Source organism: Rissa tridactyla, chromosome 2 (genome assembly GCF_028500815.1).
Source record: "Rissa tridactyla isolate bRisTri1 chromosome 2, bRisTri1.patW.cur.20221130, whole genome shotgun sequence".
NCBI lineage: Eukaryota > Metazoa > Chordata > Aves > Charadriiformes > Laridae > Rissa > Rissa tridactyla.
The window spans coordinates 121,749,457-121,768,584 of NC_071467.1; the positions used below are offsets into that span (position 1 = coordinate 121,749,457).

A 19,128-nucleotide genomic window follows, 5' to 3' on the forward strand; every position below is an offset into this window, starting at 1 on the left:
ATGATGTGGAAAATTTAGAAACCATAGCATTCACAATCTTTTATGTGCAGTTTTGTGTTTATTTTCATTTTTAACCATGTAAGCTGTATCACTGTTGGAATTGTTCTTTTTCTAAATCTCCAAATCTAATTGTCCACAACTTTACTTGATGTTTCTGAAAAATGCTAATAAATTCTAATTAGAATCCAAAGTATTCTGTAGTTATAAAAAACAAAAGCATTTCATTTTCATAATTGACATTTTTTTTAAACTTTTGCTTTCAGCTCCAGCTTATGCTGCCTAAATTTGAAGAATTATATGCTAGATCCTACTGTTTTTCAGCCAATTTCATTTATTACTTGCTTGTACATGGTTACAACTTTGATGCAGAAACTTGGCCACAGATACGTTTTCAAAAGGAGGTGAGCAATAATAATTTCCTCTTACTGTTATTTGAATCCGAAGAAGTTTAGAAGACCCCAAAGATGCAGCAGCCTGCAGAAATGTAATGATTGTAAACAGCCTTTTAAATGACTGTCAAATGTTTGGCGTAAGACAAAGCCATTTTTCAAGCCTCAGTAGCAATTTCAGCCTGGTTCCAGGGATTGCAGCATTACTTGGAGATGTTGCCTAGATTCTTTTAAAGAACTTTAAGAAAGGATAAAACAATTGTGTTTAAACCTTGACGGAGTTTGTTGAAGGTAGTGGCTTTCACTGCCTGAAACACCTCGCCAGTCAAGGTCAGTTTGAGCTAACCCTGCTGAGTTGGACAGGAGGACTCCTGCTTTTCTCTCTGCTGGCAGAGCCTTGGGGGAAGCAGCAGAGCTGGCTTGTAGGCAGTGAGTGGTGATGAAGGAACCGGGGCAGTTTTCATCCTCAGCTGGCACATCCATCTGTGCCGTAATCTGTTTTTCTGGAATAAGAGTGTATATTGATGGTGTAGTGGCTTTCAGTTGGCAGAGGGAGGCAGCTTACAATGTTTGTGTAATAATTGCATTTCTGTCTTTTCTGACCTCCATTTTTCTCCTAAAAAACTTGGAATGAACTTGTGTATATCTATTCTAAAGCTACTGCTAAGAAATCTCTGCTTCCAAATCAGAAGGCATGGCACTATCTAAGCTTTGGCTGTTATATCAGGAAGCGTGGTCCCCACAGTGCTTTGAGACTCTATCCTTTCCTCTCTGCTACTGTACAGAGCCTTATTATAAAACCTTGTCCCAGACTGTCTTTTAATCTCTGTACAGTTTGGAAATGCTTCAGCACTTCCATGCAAAACCAACAAAAGAACAGGTTGTAGATCTTCATGCAGTATTTTTAAATGCAGGGTATGCTGGCAAGCTGTGAATGAGAAACAATAAGCAATTTTTTTCTGAACAGTCATACTCTTATTACTGGTGTACTAAGGAATCAAGTAGGATTTTCTTGCCTTATTTTGTCCTCTGGTGGACAGCCATTAGCAGCTCTGGAGGAGTGTGCAGAATTTAGTCCTTCTACTGGGAAATCAGTGTAGAGCTTACTTTGGGATCCTAATCTGGATGTGGTGAGGGGTGAATTTGTCTTGATATTTACATATATTGTATTGTCCCCAACAGATAGGAGCAGCCAAATGCAGTAACATTTTTCTGTATTTAGCCAAGAATATTAAAAATACCGAGCAAAATGAACACCCAAAAGTTTATTTGAAATTAACACCTTTGTTACGTAGATCTTGCACTAAGGTAACTATGAAACTTCAAAAAGAAAGACTACATTCTCATAATTAAATCTGCCCCTCAAAGAACTAAAAATAATAAGATCTAATGTAACTGACCAGGTAAGCTACCCCAGAGATAACAGCACAGTTGTCTCCAACAGTGGAAGGTGGGGTTTTTGGCTTATGCTAGAAGCATATTTTCTTTTAATTAGTGAACACAACCAGTGAAAAGAACCTTATACCAGTGCTAAGATCGGGGCGAAATCTAGAGCTAGATAATTTGTAGAAGTTCCTGTTGCTTTCTTTTTATCAGTTAAACAAAAGGTATTAGGATATACACAACTACAAAAAGGACTAAATATTTTAGGGCCTTATGGTCTTCTACAACCAGTGTCTGACTGCTTAAAACTGTTTGTTAAAGACATTAAATCACTTATTAAAGCTCATCCCTCAACTTCATCCAAGAATAACCAAAGAGGTTATTAACAAAGAGGTTCCTAAATTTAAGCAAACTACTTAAAGGGACAGTGATTCAGGCAAACTCTGTAGTAGCATAGTGGGATGACCTGTAATAAAGATGGAAGGCCAAATGAGTTTGGGAGAGCTGGTTGGTTGTAGAAGGCGGCAACTTCAGCTTTATTGTCCTGTGGTATACCCTAGAACTACCTGGAGTGATTTGAAAGTGGTGCAGACCCTTTGAAAAAAAAAAAAGCAACCTCTGCTAGATTGTAAACCAAATACATGTCTTGCACGTGGCCCTCTGGGCTAGCCCTTGTTTAATGAGTTACACTGATTTATCTTGAAATGTTCCCCCTTATTTTTTCACTCTGTTTAACAACAGATTATTTTTTTAAGTTGTTTGATTTTTAGGAGGCAGTGATGTGTATTTATAAGTTTTATATAAATAGGCAAACCATTATTGGAGCCTGGGAATGTGAAAGGAGGACAAGGGACACTCTGTGTTCTCCCTTTGATCCTGTGCTCATCAAGTGGCAGGACGATGATTTAATGAAAAAGGCAGGGGAAAATTGGTAAACTCTGCTCAAATTAGAAGTTGTGAAAGACAGCAAAACATGAGGACCATGGAGCAAATACAGACGTACCCACTTTGCTTTTATTTTACCTCTTCCTAAGTAATTTTCCACTTATGTTTATTTTTTAAATGGAAAAGCCTAGTGATGGTTCATTTGCAGGCACAAAATCAACCATGTAAAAAAAGGTGATAGAGTTCCTGCTTTGGGGACTTGACCCTGGCTTCCTCTTTGTACATGTCAGTGGGACTCTTTGTGGGGTTTTATATTTGCTTGAACTAAGTAACATCCTAGGATTTGGCTAAGGTGACAGTCTAATTCTTGGAATTAGCACAGTAGCGCTGCTGCTGATTATTATTTTTTTAAACTGCGTTTCTTGCACTCAAAATCCCATAACTGGCTGTCTGCATATACACCACACGTCCTTGCAGCCATCCATCTAATACCTGTGTCTCACTTCTCTAGCCCAGTGACCAATTTTATTAGCATCCTCTGGAACTACAAAAAAAATAAGAAAGGGTAATTTAAAATGGTTCTGTATCTTCTTTGTGTACTCACTAAAGTTTTCTTCTTGCTAACTTAAACGGCAGTTGCCAGCATCAGCAGTTGAGCTTTTGGAACCTCTTTTCTTTGACCGAAAAGTCCATGGGAATAGGACTGAGTCTTCTGTCTTTATTTCAGGTTGGAAACAGCAGTATAGCATGGTCACTCGGTTACATGCTAAGCCTCACAAACATGATTCCAGCAGAAGGCAAGCTGATCCAATTACCTCTGAAACCTTCTCTGTTTGCTGGGCTCCTCATCTTCCTCACAGCTACGGCATTGTTGTGTCTTCTCTTCCTTGTTTACTTGTGTATTGTATCACGTAATCAGAAGAACATCAATCATGTTGAACATGTATTTATTCCAGAATGAGTGAACTTTACTGAAGACAAAACAAAAGTTTTATAGTGCTACTAAGTTAAGTAGGACTCTATTTTTGAAAAATGGAGGGTGAAATAAAGATGGGCAAAAAGAACAGAAGCATAAATACAGCAGAGACACAAAGCAATCTGTGATATGGTGAACTGGAGTGCTTTTGAAATATTTTGGCAGTTGTTTCTGTAAAACTATTTTGTCCAGTGTGCAGCAGAGAAAACGTGGTCAGATATGTCACTTTGCTTGGTAAGGGATTAATAGCCTTTTCATGCCAGGTACGTATTATTTTTTTGTTCACTAACTCTGTGCTAACTGGTGAATTCAAGTGGTGATGGATTTGATCATGGCGGCAGTTAAGATAAAATTAAAGAAGTCAGTAGGAATTGTGGGAGGCAGGAACGCGGTAGCTGGTTTTGTGTGCAGTGCTGACACTAAGAGCCCCCAAATAATCTAATTTCTGAAACTGGAACAAGCAGTGGGTAATGACAGGAACTGAAGGGAACAGCTGGGATAGAATTGTTTTTATTGCTGTTCAAAATTGATTGATCCCCACCACATAAAGGTGTAATAAACTGCCAACACCTCTGAGGACTTTCAAGCCTGTATTAAACCTGAGCTCTATCTTTGGGTACTATGGACATCTCAGAAAGTCTTTGCTATAGTACGAAAGATTTGCTTTGAAGGTGGAACAAAATGCTTTCACACTTTAGTAACTGAACCTAAATCTCAGTGTCTCGCAGTTACCTCCACAAGCCACTAGAGTTTTCAGTGTCCTTTTCTTAAACAGAAATACTTTTTGTAGGTTCTCCTACTGAAATGCTGACCTGCATTCCCCACATTTTGTTGATCTCAGACAGTTGCAGTCAGTACTGATTTGTCGTGTACATACTATTTCAGCCATCTGAATAGAGTTTCAGACCTGGGATTGTCTGAAGCATTAACATGTTAGGCCCTTTATTTGGGGCCAAGTGGAATTGGAGCCAGTCTGCAGGCCGGCAGAACACCTTTTCTGTAGTGGGTTCGGGAACATACTGCTGGAGCTGCAGTCATGGCAGTAGTGCCTTGTTCAGTCTTTCCACCATCCTGGCCTCAGCGTTGCTTCAGCAGCACTGGGATCTACCAAGCGGATGCTTCTGTCAAACGTATTAACTCCAGAGCTTTCCTGAAGTGCTGCTGCAGAGAGCTGACTTCCTTGAAAGCCTGGGCATTCTTCAACAAACCTCTCATTCCCTTAAATCGTAAGACTACAATGTTACCCACTGCTTCGTGGTCAGTGCCCCTTTTACAGGCCTGTCTTTTGTATTGCTTTGGTTTTCTTCAGCTGCCTTCTGAAATAACCCTTGAAAAAGCCTCCTGCCACATCATCTCCATCTCTTCCCTTTGGCCACTGTTTTGGTCAATTCCTCTTAATATTGCCTTAACGTGATCTGTGAAGATACAAGGGGAATACCTCTGAATGGCCTTAGAGTTAGCAGAAAGAAGGAACCTGCAAGAGGGGAAAAGAGCATCTCAGCTTCACTCTCCTCCACTCCCTTCTACCACCTCCTTTCACCCAGATTTAGTACCTACAGGGAGCTCTGTATTTCCCCAGATGTCCTGCAAATAGCTGCTGACAATCACTTTAATACCTTCCTCCTGCTCCGTCTTCTCAGGATCGTTGCCCTCTGTGTGTAGTTTCCCTTGTTTGCATCTTTCCTCTCTGAAGGAGTGTTTACTTGTTTCATGCAGAGTTTTTCAGTGTGAGAAAGTAAAAAATAAAAGGAAGATTACCATATTTGACAAATATTGCTAATAAGCTAAAGCTGTGAGGCCACCTGAGTAGTGGTTTCCCCACAGGTGTCTTGCATATAAGAGATTTACTGGTTGATGCATACACCCAAAAGTCAAGTTAACATTGGACTATGAATTCCACTGGCACATAATGTGTTTTGTGTCCCAACTTCATGTATTCCCCGTATTGATTAGGTTGTGAGATAGAACAGTGGCCAGTATTTTTACTCATGAATAATATTTTTAATTTATGTCTTTTGTTTCTGTATCACCTTCTTACTTTCAGGTTTGGCTGTGGGGTTGGGTTTTTGTTTTCTTTTGGTTTTCACAGGCTGAGAGATGATTTGAAAGGAACTAAACATGTTTCTAAATGCAAAAAAGGAAGAAAAAATTTAGTGATTTTCAAGAGGATCAGCAGTGAGGGCTTTGTCCCTTCTCTGTTGGTATGCTACTGCGTCCTGTCAGTCTCACTGGAGTAGCAGTACTTAAAATAAGGCAGAAGGATTCACAAGATGATGAAGTGCTCTGCAGCACCGAAGTTACATCTGATAACATATAAAGTTTACTTAAGAATGCATGGACATTACAGAGTCTGGCATGAGATTTGTGTGATGGACCTGGAACTGCAGTTAAGGGTAAAAAAAAAAAAAAGGCAGTTGAATGAGAGCATTAAAATGTTTTCTTCAGTTGCCAAATTTTATGGAAAATGGTATTCTGGAATATTTACTTGCCTACAAAACCTTTGCTTTGCTTTGTGAATGGGAGGGCCATTGAGATGTTGTTTTGCACAAACGGAACGTGCTTGGAAGTCAGTCTCCTTAGAGTTGGCAGCTAAAGAACAAGTACATTTGTTCAAAAATCATTTGGACTTCCAGACATACTTGGATAGAGCCAGTATCTGATCAAATAATGCCTTCCTTCCGTGAATCACCTGTTTTCCTTTTTCAGTAGTTCCCTCTTCTCCCTATGTATATAATCTCCCTCCTGTATCACCAGGATACCCATCTACTCAGTCTTTTGTCTCCTGTCAGTTTCAGCTGTGAAAGCTGGAAGTATTGAACTTCCAGCCAGGCACCTGCTCCTTCCAAGCCCGCACCATGGCTGCAGTTCATTGTTACAGTAAAAAACCATAGCTCGGACAGGCAGCCAGCGTGGCTCCCCTTGTTTGGGAGCAGAGGTGATTGCTTGGGTAACCCGAGCTACATCCTCCCCCAGGTGTGAGGCAGAACCTGGTCCACGGGTGTAACATTGTCCTGTCATCTAGAACTGAACAGGCCTCTGGAAGAGCCAGTGAAGTCAACAGCATTTGGGAATGTGTACAAACTACAGGTTATTTATCTGTTTATACTTTTTACTGCCTGCTTATGAAGATTAATAAAATTAATTGGTGAAAAGCTAAGCCAAGTGATCTTATTTTTTATTATTTTTTTCCCAATACCACTATTTTCATCTTGGTAGACAAGGTGTTCTTATCAGAGGGATAGGAAATCTCTGAAATGCTTTTCTGGGGGATGAAAATTTGCATGCTCTGAAACTGATCCTGCAAGATTTTGGATCAGATAGTGCTCATTATCTCAAGAATCCGTATTCTTAGCAAGGAAACCCTGGTGGTTAAAACCAAGCCTCTCCCCTGACTTTTTTTTCCAAATATATATACACAACACACAAACACCTATAAACAATTTCTACATGTAAACACTGCTAACGTTTCACCTGGGGACACCAGCCCTTTTCTAGCACTTCTTTCAGGTTTACCGCCATAATGTTCTGAAAGTTTATGTCCCAGAGAAGCGGCAATTCCCAGTTATCCCAGTCGATGGATACAGATTGGTTAGAAAAAGAACTGTCAGGCATTGGGAATAGCGACAGGATTGTGTAATATGAAAAACTTGTACTGTATGGCCTAATTCAGCATTGGTAAGATCAGTGAAGAGCACAGAAAAATAAACATGATTATGATAGTCAATCAGAGCCCAAACTGGGGAGTTTTTATTCCATTTTTAAATTCAGTTATTATTTCAAGAACAATGCATGTTTGCTTGGATGGCAATGGAGACTTTATTACAGAAAGTGCTCACCTATACTGAATTTATGAGTGTTTTTCTGTGTTGGAAGAGGAAGGTGGTATCCAGCTACTTGCTCAGCAGCATATGTGCAGGCCTAGAGTATGTTTTTAAAAGCGTATTCATGGGAGAAAATGTTTTTAATCTTTTAAGTCCTGAATTGTTTTCAGTGTTTGATATGAAGGCACAGACCAAGTTTGGTGTTTTTTATGATGCCTCTTCCAGTCGTTTATGAACTTAACACATGCAGAAATGCATGCACGCAAGTTACGGTTACGTAGAACAGATGCAACCTCACATCCTCACTGAGTCATTAATGCAGTCATGAGTAACATTTTAATATCTCTGTGTAAAACATGCATACGTCCTTAAAAAGGCCCAGATTTTAGGTAACCTCCCTTCCTTCCTCTTAAGTAGTACAAGTAGTACTGGAGAGTAATGTTAGGTCAAATGAAGAAAATGAAAAACACTATTTTTCCAAATCACTGCAAAATGGAAGAATCCAAAAGCCATTGCCTTCTACTCCCTTGGCCTAGAACAGGTTTAAAAATAACTGATTTAATACACGTATTAATATGTTACTATTGTAAAGCACATTGTAAAATAATATTGCTGTAATGGTATTCTGGATGGGACGTCCAGAAATACCTGATGGAGTTAAGTGCTCATTAACATTTTAATGATCCATTCCCTGGGCAGTTGCATAAAACATCTGCACTGTTTAAAATGGCTTAAGTGTATTTTTTACTTCCTCTCTTTCATTATAAAAGCAAAACTGTACAAACAATAAACACTATGCTTTAGAGAGCTAAATTGGGATGTTTCATTCTGCTGCTGAAGGTCAGACCTATTTCCCAGCACTGCTCTGCAGTATATTTTGCTTACACTTTGCTGCTCTCAAAGCTCTTCTTCTCATACCAAACGTTTTGGCTGATGTTTATGCAAGTGAAAATCCTACAAAACATGATCCGCACGCATGTCAGTATCTCGACGCGTGTCCCTCAAAGCCGTCCCAGTGAGCTGACACTTGCCCGTGCAGCTTTTCTGCCGTGCCCTGGTGTTCCGCAGGGCCCCTCGCTGCCTGCTTCTCCTTCCCTCGGCGGCACAGCTGCAAGAAGGGGAGCTCCACGTAGAGTACTGGGCTGGGCTCCTGCAGCGCTGGGAGGATGCTCTTTGGCTAGTTGTCCCATGCGACATCTCTCCACTCCCATAGGATGTCTCTCCACCCAGCACGCTGTCTCTGCCACTCTGCTCCAGGCTGGAAAGGTCCCCGCGCTGTGCCCTCGCTCTCTAGGAAATGCCATTCGTGTGGCAACAGGCACCCAGCAATGAAACCAGAGCTGCCCTGCACGTGCCTCTGGAGATGGGAGAGAACGCAGTCATCTGGCAGCGTGACTGCGCTTCCGTGGTGGCAGCACTGGTGGAAGTCAAGGCCAGGCACCTGACTTCTGCCTATGGCGCGTTGCTGCCTGTCCCTCTGTACCACTGCGGAGACAATTCATGTTTCTCTTCCTTAGATTAGATATCAGGAAGAAATTCTTTCCTGTGAGGGTGGTGAGGCACTGGAACAGGTTGCCCAGGGAAGCTGTGGCTGCCCCATCCCTGGAAGTGTCCAAGGCCAGGCTGGATGGGGCTTTGAGCAGCCTGGTCTAGTGGGAGGTGTCCCTGCCCATGGCAGGGGGTTGGAGCTAGGTGATCTTTAACGTGCCTTCCAACCGAACCATTCTATGATTGTTTGTTTTCAAACCACAAGCTTTTCACCATCAGGTGGCATCACCTAATAAACTGAATTATAATGCTGGGTTTACGCTCTTTAGGAGTTTGTTCTGAACGTGTGCCACTCCTGCCTCCTTCACAAGCCCATTTTGCTTGCTCTGTTGTACCCACAGCCTGTCGCCACGCTGCTCTTTCAACTCCGGGGCCAGTTCTGCCCTGTGATGTGAAAAAACGCGCGGTCTTGGTGTGTTTTTTTACTCATCCCCTCATCAAAACGTTCTGCCTTTCGAAGAGCAGAGCAATCTTAGCACATTGCCTCGCAGCGCGCCGGTTGAGAGCTTTCTCCTGCGCTCACGCATGACCAGCCCACCACCCTTCCCTCAGCACGGACGCGGCCTGCGCACCCGCCCTCCTCTCCGCCACCCGGGTCCCTCCCTCGCGGCGGCTGCAACCCAAACCGCTCCCTTGCCCGCCTCAGGAGCACCGAGACTGTCCTTAGCCCCCCAACTCCCCGAGCTCGGGGAGGAACGGCAGCTCCCGGACCGCAGCGAGCGGCGCAGCCCCCCCTGCCCTCACCCACCGCCCACCCGCCACTGCGCATGCGCGTACAAACGCCCGTCCACCGCCTCCACGCGCGTGCCCCCCTCCCCCGCGGAGCGCGTGCGCACCGGCGGCGCCCTGCGCATGCGCACCCCCGCCCGGCGTCAGGCGCGCCCCGCCTCCGCACATGCGCAGTGACGGCGCGGGGCGGGGGGGGGGGAACCGGTTTCCGGGCGCCGGCGGGGCCGCCCTTCCCTTTCTGCTCGCGGGCGGCCATCATGGTACGTGCGGGCTGCGGGGTCTCCCCGCCACGGTGGTCTCCCCCCGCCTCCGGCCCGGCTCTGGCGGTGGGGGGGAGCCGGGAGGCAGGGAGGGGGCGGCGGGGGCGGGCGTGGGGGGGAAAGGCCGCGGCCGCCTCAGGCGCGCTGGGCCTGGAGCGGGCCCCTCATGCGGCCTTTGGGCGGGCCCGGGTAGGGCCGGAGCCGGCGTGGCCGCTCCTGGCTCTTTGCGGCCCGCGGGGCTCGGAGCTTCTCCCTGACGTGTGGCCGCGGCCTTCACGCGGGGACGGGGAAAAGTAGTTGTGGGCCTCCCCGTGGGCCCGGCCTCCCCGTGGGCCCGGCCTCCCCCTTGGCCCTTTGCTCAAGCCGCGGGGATTCCGTGCAGTCGGTAAGCTTGGTAACCCCCTTCAAAGGCATCGAGAGCCTTGAAGCTAGCAACGGCCTCGGGTGTATTTTCGCCTAATTCCTGTCGACTCTGTCCGCTCCCAGGTGTTCAAGCGCTTCGTCGAGATTGGCAGAGTTGCCTTCATTTCCTTCGGGCCGCATGCTGGCAAGCTGGTGGCCATCGTGGATGTTATCGACCAAAACAGGGTAAGCGAAGAGCGCTGTACTCTTTGTTTTCATTCCGTCTTTGTAGAAGCTTGTACGCTAAGTGTGTAGATTTTAAAGGAGACTTACTGTGAAAAGATTTTTCAATGAAATAAGCGATTGACAGAAAAATGATATTTAACAGCTGTTGTGTTTGAACCTTGCAGTAGCAAGCTTTTTTCACTGACAAGTGATATGTTCCCCTCTCTGCTGTGTTTCCTAGGAGTAGAAGTGGACAAGTGATGTCCGTTGGAGTCTAAAAGTTATGAATGGAATGGCATTAATGTATGTTTTAAGAAAATCTTTGGGCTAGGGGACTCTTTTTCCCTTAATGTTCCTGAAAAAGTTAGGAAAAAGTGATAAAGTATGTCATCTTAGTTTGGTGTGCCTTTTTTAAAGTTCGGTTTGTTGTGTTTGTTTTTTTTTTTTTCCCCAAAGACAAAGATGGGACTTTAAAATTCTTTCTGTAAAGCATGTGTTGCGTACGCAAGACTTGAAATATTGGGTTTTGTCTGCATAACATTTATTTCAGTTTTGGACCATTGTTGTCAAGATACTGTTCATACCTTATTAGGAAGCTGCTGTCTAAATCAAGTATGATGGGAAAACTGCTACAAAACCCCCATGTTTGTTTTCCTTTTTCAGGCACTAGTTGATGGCCCCTGCAGTGGTGTCAGAAGGCAGGCTATGCCGTTCAAGTGCATGCAGCTGACTGACTTTGTTCTCAAGTTCCCACACAGGTGAGTTGCTTGCATTTTTTTTGACCTGTGTAAAAAAACGTGTGCTGTCACTTGATGCCTGAATTATGTGATCTGATGCTTACTAAATCTAGAAAGTTCATACAACATTAAATCAATGGATTAACATGTGGGCCCAACAAAAGTTTGGCAGGCTGCATTATCACAGTTAAATACATACAAGTTTTTGTTACCAGTATTGGCTGACGGCTGCTCTTCAGGAGCAAAGGAAATAGCAGACTGTCTCAGACAGCTTGCAGGTAGTTGTGGGGTGGATGGTGTGGGGGAAACAGTTGCAGTTAATACTGTGCAGTTTTGCTTTTATTATTGTTTAGGTCGCCTTCAGACAGGTGCTTACAGAACTACACTGGAATTGTGGGAGAACTCAGTCTGTTCTCTTTGGCTTAGTTACTATATGAGTTTCTGTAATTTAGAAACAAAAATTGCTGACTTTCTGATTCTGAAGCAGTGTTAGGAATAGTGCTTGGGTATGCCTCTTGGGAGTCACTCCGTTCTGTCCTACCAAAGCATTTGCACAACAAGTGTTAATTAGGCCATAGTGATGTATGTGGTGTTGACTTAAGTAAGTTCTGAAGTAATGTAGATCTTTCCTTTTATGAAATGTGGTGGGCCAGCATCAGAGAGAACCATTTTTTATAAAGACTGTGGATATAATTTTGTGACTGTTCTAATGCAGTGCTCGTCAGAAGTGTGTGCGACTTGCCTGGGAGAAGGAAAATATAAATGAAAAATGGGCAGCCACAAGATGGGCAAAGAAGATCGAAGCCCGAGAAAAGGTAACAGTTTTTCAGTGGATGAGTAACACACATTGTACTGCTTCTGCTTATTAAAATTAGGTGCAATCTAATAAACTATGTATTTTCAATTGCGGGCTAAGATAAAAATAGGCAAGGCATAGATTAAAAGTTCCTACCTATCAGCTTCAACTTCTTGTATTTTAACATTAAAGATGGCTTTGTTCAGTCATTTTATAACCACCTGCACCAACACTTCCTGGCAAAGGCCTTAAATAGTGAACTAGTTCCAGATGTGCAGCTAAGCCCAGTTTGGAGATGATCAGAGTTACTTGCGGAATGCTTTGAAACACTGACTTTTACTACTTGCATATGTATGTATCAGAGCTTCATGACTGATTCTTTTCAAACAGAAAGCCAAAATGACTGACTTCGACCGCTACAAGGTTATGAAAGCAAAGAAAATGGTAAGTGTTTGAGTGTCGCTTCTTTTGGGGGTTAGTGCTTGTACCTTTCACTTTAGAGTCACATACAGATGTTAGTAGTTTATAGCTGGCTTGGGTTATGGAGCGACAATGTATGTGAATGTCTTGAATTTTTCATGCTTCTTTGGCCACTGCTTTCTTTTCAGTAGTTGATCAAACTTGAACCTACCTGCTCTGTGTGTCAGTCCTCCAAGTTATAGCTGAGGAAGGAACTCCCTGCTGATGAAATCAGATATTCTTGACGTGTCGCTGTTAGTATTTCATTCTGTAATGAAAGTCATTACACATGAAATACTGGAGTGACCAAGTTGCCAGCCAGAACGATGTTCTCCACTTGGTAGATCAGAACAGTTTTAGGTAGAATTTGGCATTTTAAATGTAATATGTGGTAAATCTTTTGACTATATAATATAAATGTAATGGGTTAGCAAAGGGTGATTATCAAAAGGGACAGAATCTGAAAGCTTAGAATTGAAATTAATAACATTTCATAAATATTCATACTATTTATGAAATATTTCAGGATATTTAGGAGCTGTTGCTGTTTTCATTCTGATGAATAGTAAACATTTTCCTCTTTTACAGAGAAACAGGATCATCAAGCACGAAATGAAGAAGCTCCAGAGGCTGGCTTCTAAAAAAGGCAAGAAGCCAGAGAAACCAGAGAAGTCAGAGAAACCAGAGAAGCCAGAGAAGGCACAGAAGTCAGCGAAGGTGCAGAAGGCCCAGAAGGTGCAGAAATAAAATTAACTTCTAGTTATGTATGACTTTGTGTCCTTGTTCTGGTTCTTTAACAAATGGTTAAACATCTGATCTGAGTTGTAATCATAAGTTCACTCTGCTTCTGACAAAGAATTGTTGTCCGTGTCGTTTATTAATGTCCAAGTGTTGGGTTCTTGTGTTTCCCTGGAACACACCGATGTGTTTTTTGTCACGTTCTGTGAAGTTGACCGTACAGACTGCGCAGTACTCTATACACCGTTCCACTTGAAATATTTGCATACCCAGTTACTGCAATTAGGTAGGATCCTGACATTTTTAAAGCAGTCTGCTATTGAAATAGTTGGGAATGAACAAAATTATTTGCACGGTCTTGGGTGTGAAAGATTAGAAATAATCAATTACACTAACTTTATAAATTAAGGCATAAACTGAAAGTATGTGTTCTGGTTAGACTGTCAGTGTGTTGGTGTTTGAAAGACTGGCAAATTGCTGTTCAAGGGCTTTACATTAATCCATATTTTCCAAAAAAAGTGTCTAACAACCAGTTGTCCTGTATGCACAGTTACAAGATAGAAATTGGTGACTTGTGTTTAACATGCTCACTTTTCAGAATGTTTAAAGTTAAGAGTTTATATTGAAACCTGAGCCTAATGGCAGTTCCTTAAACTATGCAGCATATAATTCCTGCTTTTTAAACAAAACTATTAAGTAAAAGGGGACATGACCTAAAAATTATTGCTCGATCTATCTGAAACGCTGAAGTGCTTGATTTGGTGTTTGCACTATAAAATAATGTTTACATATCTCTGAGTGTCAGCATCCATGTTTTCCTGTTTTCTCCTGTGTAGTTTGTTGGCAGGGGATATATTTTCTTCATGTTGAATGAAGAAATTGCAGAAGTCTGAGATGTCTTATAATTGAAAAGGAAATTATTTTTACAGTCAAATATAAAATGGAGGAGGGAGAATATATATTTTAAAAAACAAAGGTTGTAAGACCTTTAAATGTATTGTCATATACATTGATAAGCATGTGCTTTTACAAATCTGTGCTTTTAAGTAGTTACGTGGTTAGTGTTGCTTATTTTAGCCAGAATTAGGCCTCTGTATGCTCAAACACTTTAAAAACTGAACAGTGTTGTTGAGCTATTTATACGCCTTTGGAAATTGAGTTCAAGCACATGGTTTATATGGATGGATATAACAACTAAGGGGAAAAAAATAATCAGAAATTATGCAAATTGGGATTAAAACCCCCATGTTCAAGCACCTGGAGATCTTGATTTTAAAGTGATTAAATCCACCTACTCTGCAACTCTTTAACTTGAAAGTGACTTGAAAGGTATATCAACCTGCAGGTCCTTTAAGGTGAAAGAGTTTTTCCTTAGGGTTCTTTGAGGCTTTTTATGGACTACTGTTAAGCTCAGTTATGTAAGACAGGAGAAAACTTGGTAAAAGTGCCTGTAGAGGAAATAGATGTGCCTTCAATCATAATGAGCTCCCAGATGCTTTTTCTACATTTGCTCGTTTGTAAAGGTACTTGCTTCTAGGGAATAACTTTGGCTATGACTGCAGCAACTTGTCCAGTGTTGTCATTCCCACCGATACCGCTCAGCAGCTACGGAGGTATCTGAAATGTTTGGATGACAGAAGTGTGCTGTAACCTGCCAAGCTGCCTGGCAGCTGTTGGTTGCCTTAACCAGGAACCTTATAACGTGCTGAGAGGGAGGGAGGCAGGGCTGCCTGCCTGTTGGCTGCTTGTGTCACCGTGCCATCGAAAGGGATGTGCTGGCGGAGAGGGGCATTGGGGATTAAGACACTGAGAGGATGAGAGAGGACGAGAGAGCATTATGTGCCTTAGGAGAAAACTTGGGTTTATAACACTGTGTCTGCCATCAGCTGCTTCTGTGAAAATACCATTTTTTTTAGAATTTGGAGGGAAGTAGAAGAGAGAAATAATGGAATATACTGGTCTTCGGTACCTGCACTGTCTTTCTGGCAGTGTGTTCCACGTGAGCAGCATCTGGTGCTCCTTTCTGCAACTCGTGAAACCTCTCCGAAACCTGCAGCTCTGTATCATGTCCATAGTCCACCTTCCTTTCAATCCACGATCCTTGTGCTGTCTGTGCTGGTTTGTCCTGTTTCTGGGATACAGAAAAGTACAGTTTTGTTTCTGAAGGTTACCACACGATGGCAACGTTAGTTCTTTACAAGATTGTTCCTAAGGCTCACCCAAACCAGACATCCGTGCTGCCTCTCCGAGCAAGGAACAGCACCAGACAAAGGGCATGGCACAAACGTTTAAGAACAATGGACATGCTTATCCAATTCTTTATTTTGCCTTTATTGTTGACTAAGATGCACTTTGCTGGACTAAGGATATAGTTCTTAAATTTACTTTGTGGAGCTGAGTGTGAAGAAACAGGATCTGCTCTTTAGAAAAAGCTTAAAGTCCCAGTGTTTTATTTTCTCATTTCATGCAGAACATGTAGGGGGCTGGCTGGGGGCGGAGAGGGGAATGCACCCTGTCCATATCACTCCTCAGATCAGCAGATATCGCCGTAATTCCTAAACTGATAGCAATAGTAGGGACACCCGGACCTAATCTCTGTGCTGCAAAGTCTGGGAGACACAAGCAGTTACAGGAATAGGATTGGACCCCTTAGTATAATCTGTAGCTGAAAGGTGTAAAATCTGCTGTTCTTGTGAACCAGCTGCAGTTCTGGCCCAAGTGATTTGCTGTTGATGTATATTTCTTTTTTTTTTAAAAAAAAAAAGAAAGAAGGCTAAATTTAAGTGCTCTCGGTTCTTGTCTAAACATGTGTGATCCTGTGTTTGGCATCTGAATGTGCTTCAATTTTTTTTTGAGATATAATAGACCTGGTAGAGGAATATCTGGATTTACTGATCTTCCTGGTTCTCAAATACCAGTACTCAAACTGTCCTTCAGTCGAGGTTTGCTTGGTGAGGACCATGACGTTTTCAAATCCTTTGGTCTTGTAGTTACCTGTGTGGTAATCGTAGACAATCCCGTCTGTTTTGAACTACTTCTGCACCACTGATGCTGACCAGGGGCTTGGGGCAAGTCAGAGCTGTTTTACAGCTGGATTCCCTCCGTTTATTTTGTCTCCCTTCACTTGTAGTGCCTGTTAAATGTTTCCAGCCCTGCGCGTTTCTCTCCTTTCCCCCTACCCACCGTCATAACGTGTCTCTGAGAATTCCACGTGCCTTTCATCGAGATGAAAAGGTGCCAATTTCTATTCACAGCATTATTGGTATATGAGTAACTACAGTTCATGAGCAAGAAGTGGTAAGTGGAGCAAATTATGGGGATGGCTGGGGCTCTACTCATTTCAGGTCTTCGGCTTTTGGTTCTTCCTTTGTATAATTTCTGTTGTTTTTTTTCTTTAAATTCAGAAATAGTTTTTAGTGTTGTTTTGAGCTTGAAGTCGGATATGCTGTTGTCGCAACTCATGTACTTTTGAGTTTGTACTGGGATTTCCTTCTCTGAAGCAGAAAGATCTGCTTTTATGTGGTTAAGCGCTGCATCCCTAGTTGTGCTGAAGTTCCTAAACCGGGCATTGGCCCTGTGGATACTGGTCCATACCCCCATCTGGTTTTCCCTGAACTCCTAACAGGCTTCATTCTTGGATGCCGCGCAACCTCCAGTTCATTGTGTCCTTGAGCGGGAATTTGGCCCTGCCTTCAGTTTGTGCAGCTGTGTCATACTCTTGTTTTAAATAAACGAAGAGTGGGTCAGTTTCCCCTCGCCACACTTCCAGCGATCATAAACCACTCTGAGCGGTCTCCAGGTAAGTCTTCGTGGCAAACTCTCCCTCCTCCCCCAGAGGCTTTCAAACCACTATGTGCATCCCAATTAGAGAAGTCTTCCACCTGCAGTCAGCTCTTTGTGCTGATTACCGGCCTAGAAATTATGCCGTTGCCACCAGCGCAGAGCCACTTCCTCCTGCAGGAGATGCGTTGACCTAGTTGTTATTGCAGAGGAAGTGCGCTTTAACATTTCCCCAGTGGTTTCCTGGTACGAGGGTATTTTTCAGGATATTTTGTTCTGCAGCTGTTTGGGGACAGGGCTCCTTGCACACGGTGGGGACAGGCTCTGGCCGCCTCATCGTGGCTCTCAGCAGAGCTGAGCTCTTCCCTCCCGTCCGCTTTTTGGTGCGCTTGCAGAGCGCGGGCGGTGTTTTGGGGCACTGTGCCGCTGATAAAGGTTTCTATGGCAGGATCTCCCCAGGAGGCTCTGCTTTGATGGAAATGGTAGGTGCTTTGAAAAAGTAACAGAGTTCATATTTAAATTGCATGAAAGAATGTTTTCTTTGAGATCAGCTGGAGCTTTACCTGAGGACACCCAGTGGGAGGGCACAACATCTGAATATTTTTCACAATAATAACTCAGCAGCCGAGACTTTTCAGAGCCACTCTTTGAACCTCCTATTTAGAAAAGCCATCAAACAAAAGAAGGGGCCATTGCTAGCTGTGTTGTTGCAGTCAGATGCTGTACAAAGGTGATCTGAAGAAAGGATGGGAAATAGGCTTGTGGGCTTTTTCCTTTCCTTCTTCCTTCTCTTCCTCCCTGGAGCCCCTGGATAACTTTAAAGGGATTTTTTTTTTTCATTTTTCTTTTTTTTTTTTTTGGTTGTTTATCTTTTATTTTTATTTCTACCGCTTGTCTCATTCGCATTGCACATGTGAGTCTTAGCTCATCCTGGAAGTCTCTGTGGATAATGGAAAAAAAATAAATCAGAGAGTTTACAGCATAATGAAGTAAATTAAGTCTGACTAGCTGAAAGTGGCATCATTTTTGCTCTGGTTGCTTAGAGCATTTTTCAAGGTCCAGGGGGAGGCTGTCAAGCTGCTGCTGTTGGCGATGCATGCCAGGTCCCCATCCCAGATGTGAACGGGCTGCCCCAACTCCCAGCCACCTCAATGTGACCTTGGAAGCAAATACGTGCATGCAGTGGATATGCCCGACCTCTGCTGGTCGTGCCACGGTTCTGCTTGAGAGGCAGGCGTCAGGACACAAGGGAAACAAACGGGGAGATGTGGGGGTTGATGTGCTTCTCCAACCCATAGCTTCACAAGAAGTGGGGCACAGTCCCTGCCATGGCACAGCGGTGTGGTCTTCTGGATGCCTTTGCTCTCCCCGGTCCGCCCCGCTCACCACGTGGTTTTGGGTTTTGGATTGCTCTTCAGAAGGCAAAGGCGTGCATAAATGAGTCGACAGGTAGGAACAGCCGCTTGGTTGTGGCTGCACTGAGCTTTCTCATTGGCACTGAACTGCGCTAGAATCACAGAATCACAGAATGGTAGGGTTGGAAGGGGCCTCTGGAGATCATCTAGTCCAGCCCCCCTGCCAGAGCAGGGTCACTTAGAGCAGGTTGCACAGGAACGTGTTCAAGCGGGTTTTGAAAGTCTCCAGAGATGGAGACTAGGTTTGCTGGCAGCCCCGTTGGGAGCATAAGCCATGCTCTGCTGGGTCCATCTAACCCTAGCCTGGGTCTCTGACACTGCTGATGGGAGACGCTGTGTAGGGAAAGAATACGAGTTTGGTCCCTCCCCTTGCAGTTCCCCAGCATCTACAATAGCAGGATTAGGGGTGCAAGATGATACACCTCTGCACGTTCCCCTTAGCGTCCCTCTTAGATCTACTTTCCATTAATTCTTTCAGTCTTTTGAGTCTGCTTACACTACCTCCCTCCACAGTTTCACGGTAACATACTCTAGAAATTCACTGCCGCTGTGTAGAAAACTGCTGTTTAGGGTTTTAAACCAGTCTCCTACTGTGAGGATGAACCAGCGTTTGAGACGGGAGCTACTATCCAGCCCCATCACGCC

At 43.5% G+C, this 19,128-nt stretch overlaps 2 protein-coding genes across 6 annotated transcripts in view; both read left to right on the forward strand.

Annotated features, from left to right (window-relative positions):
- Nucleotides 1–6,758, forward strand: part of ENTPD3 (ectonucleoside triphosphate diphosphohydrolase 3) — a 62,779-nt gene extending 56,021 nt beyond the window's left edge. For all 5 annotated transcript variants that reach the window (XM_054190654.1, XM_054190655.1, XM_054190656.1 and 2 more), the window contains 2 exons: nucleotides 264–401; nucleotides 3,385–6,758. In XM_054190654.1, the coding sequence (XP_054046629.1) occupies nucleotides 264–401; nucleotides 3,385–3,618 (372 nt within the window). In that variant the 3' untranslated portion in view covers nucleotides 3,619–6,758. The remainder of the gene's footprint in view (nucleotides 1–263; nucleotides 402–3,384) is intronic.
- A 3,011-nt stretch (nucleotides 6,759–9,769) lies between these two features.
- Nucleotides 9,770–13,320, forward strand: RPL14 (ribosomal protein L14). Its single transcript, XM_054190584.1, has 6 exons — nucleotides 9,770–9,991; nucleotides 10,478–10,579; nucleotides 11,222–11,316; nucleotides 12,011–12,110; nucleotides 12,482–12,535; nucleotides 13,139–13,320. Exons 1-6 carry the CDS (start codon nucleotides 9,770–9,772, stop codon nucleotides 13,295–13,297), a joined length of 732 nt encoding a protein of 243 aa, XP_054046559.1. The 3' UTR covers nucleotides 13,298–13,320.
- The last annotated feature ends 5,808 nt before the right edge of the window (nucleotides 13,321–19,128 follow it).

What these genes read in the sequence shown, in the direction of transcription:
- RPL14 (XM_054190584.1), top strand. Translation starts at nt 9,770, where the DNA reads ATGCGCGTACAAACGCCCGTCCACCGCCTCCACGCGCGTGCCCCCCTC. An exon ending in AGATCGAAGCCCGAGAAAAG is followed by an intron (nt 12,111 to 12,481) that starts GTAACAGTTTTT and finishes CTTTTCAAACAG; the next exon opens with AAAGCCAAAATGACTGACTT. An exon ending in TTATGAAAGCAAAGAAAATG is followed by an intron (nt 12,536 to 13,138) that starts GTAAGTGTTTGA and finishes CCTCTTTTACAG; the next exon opens with AGAAACAGGATCATCAAGCA.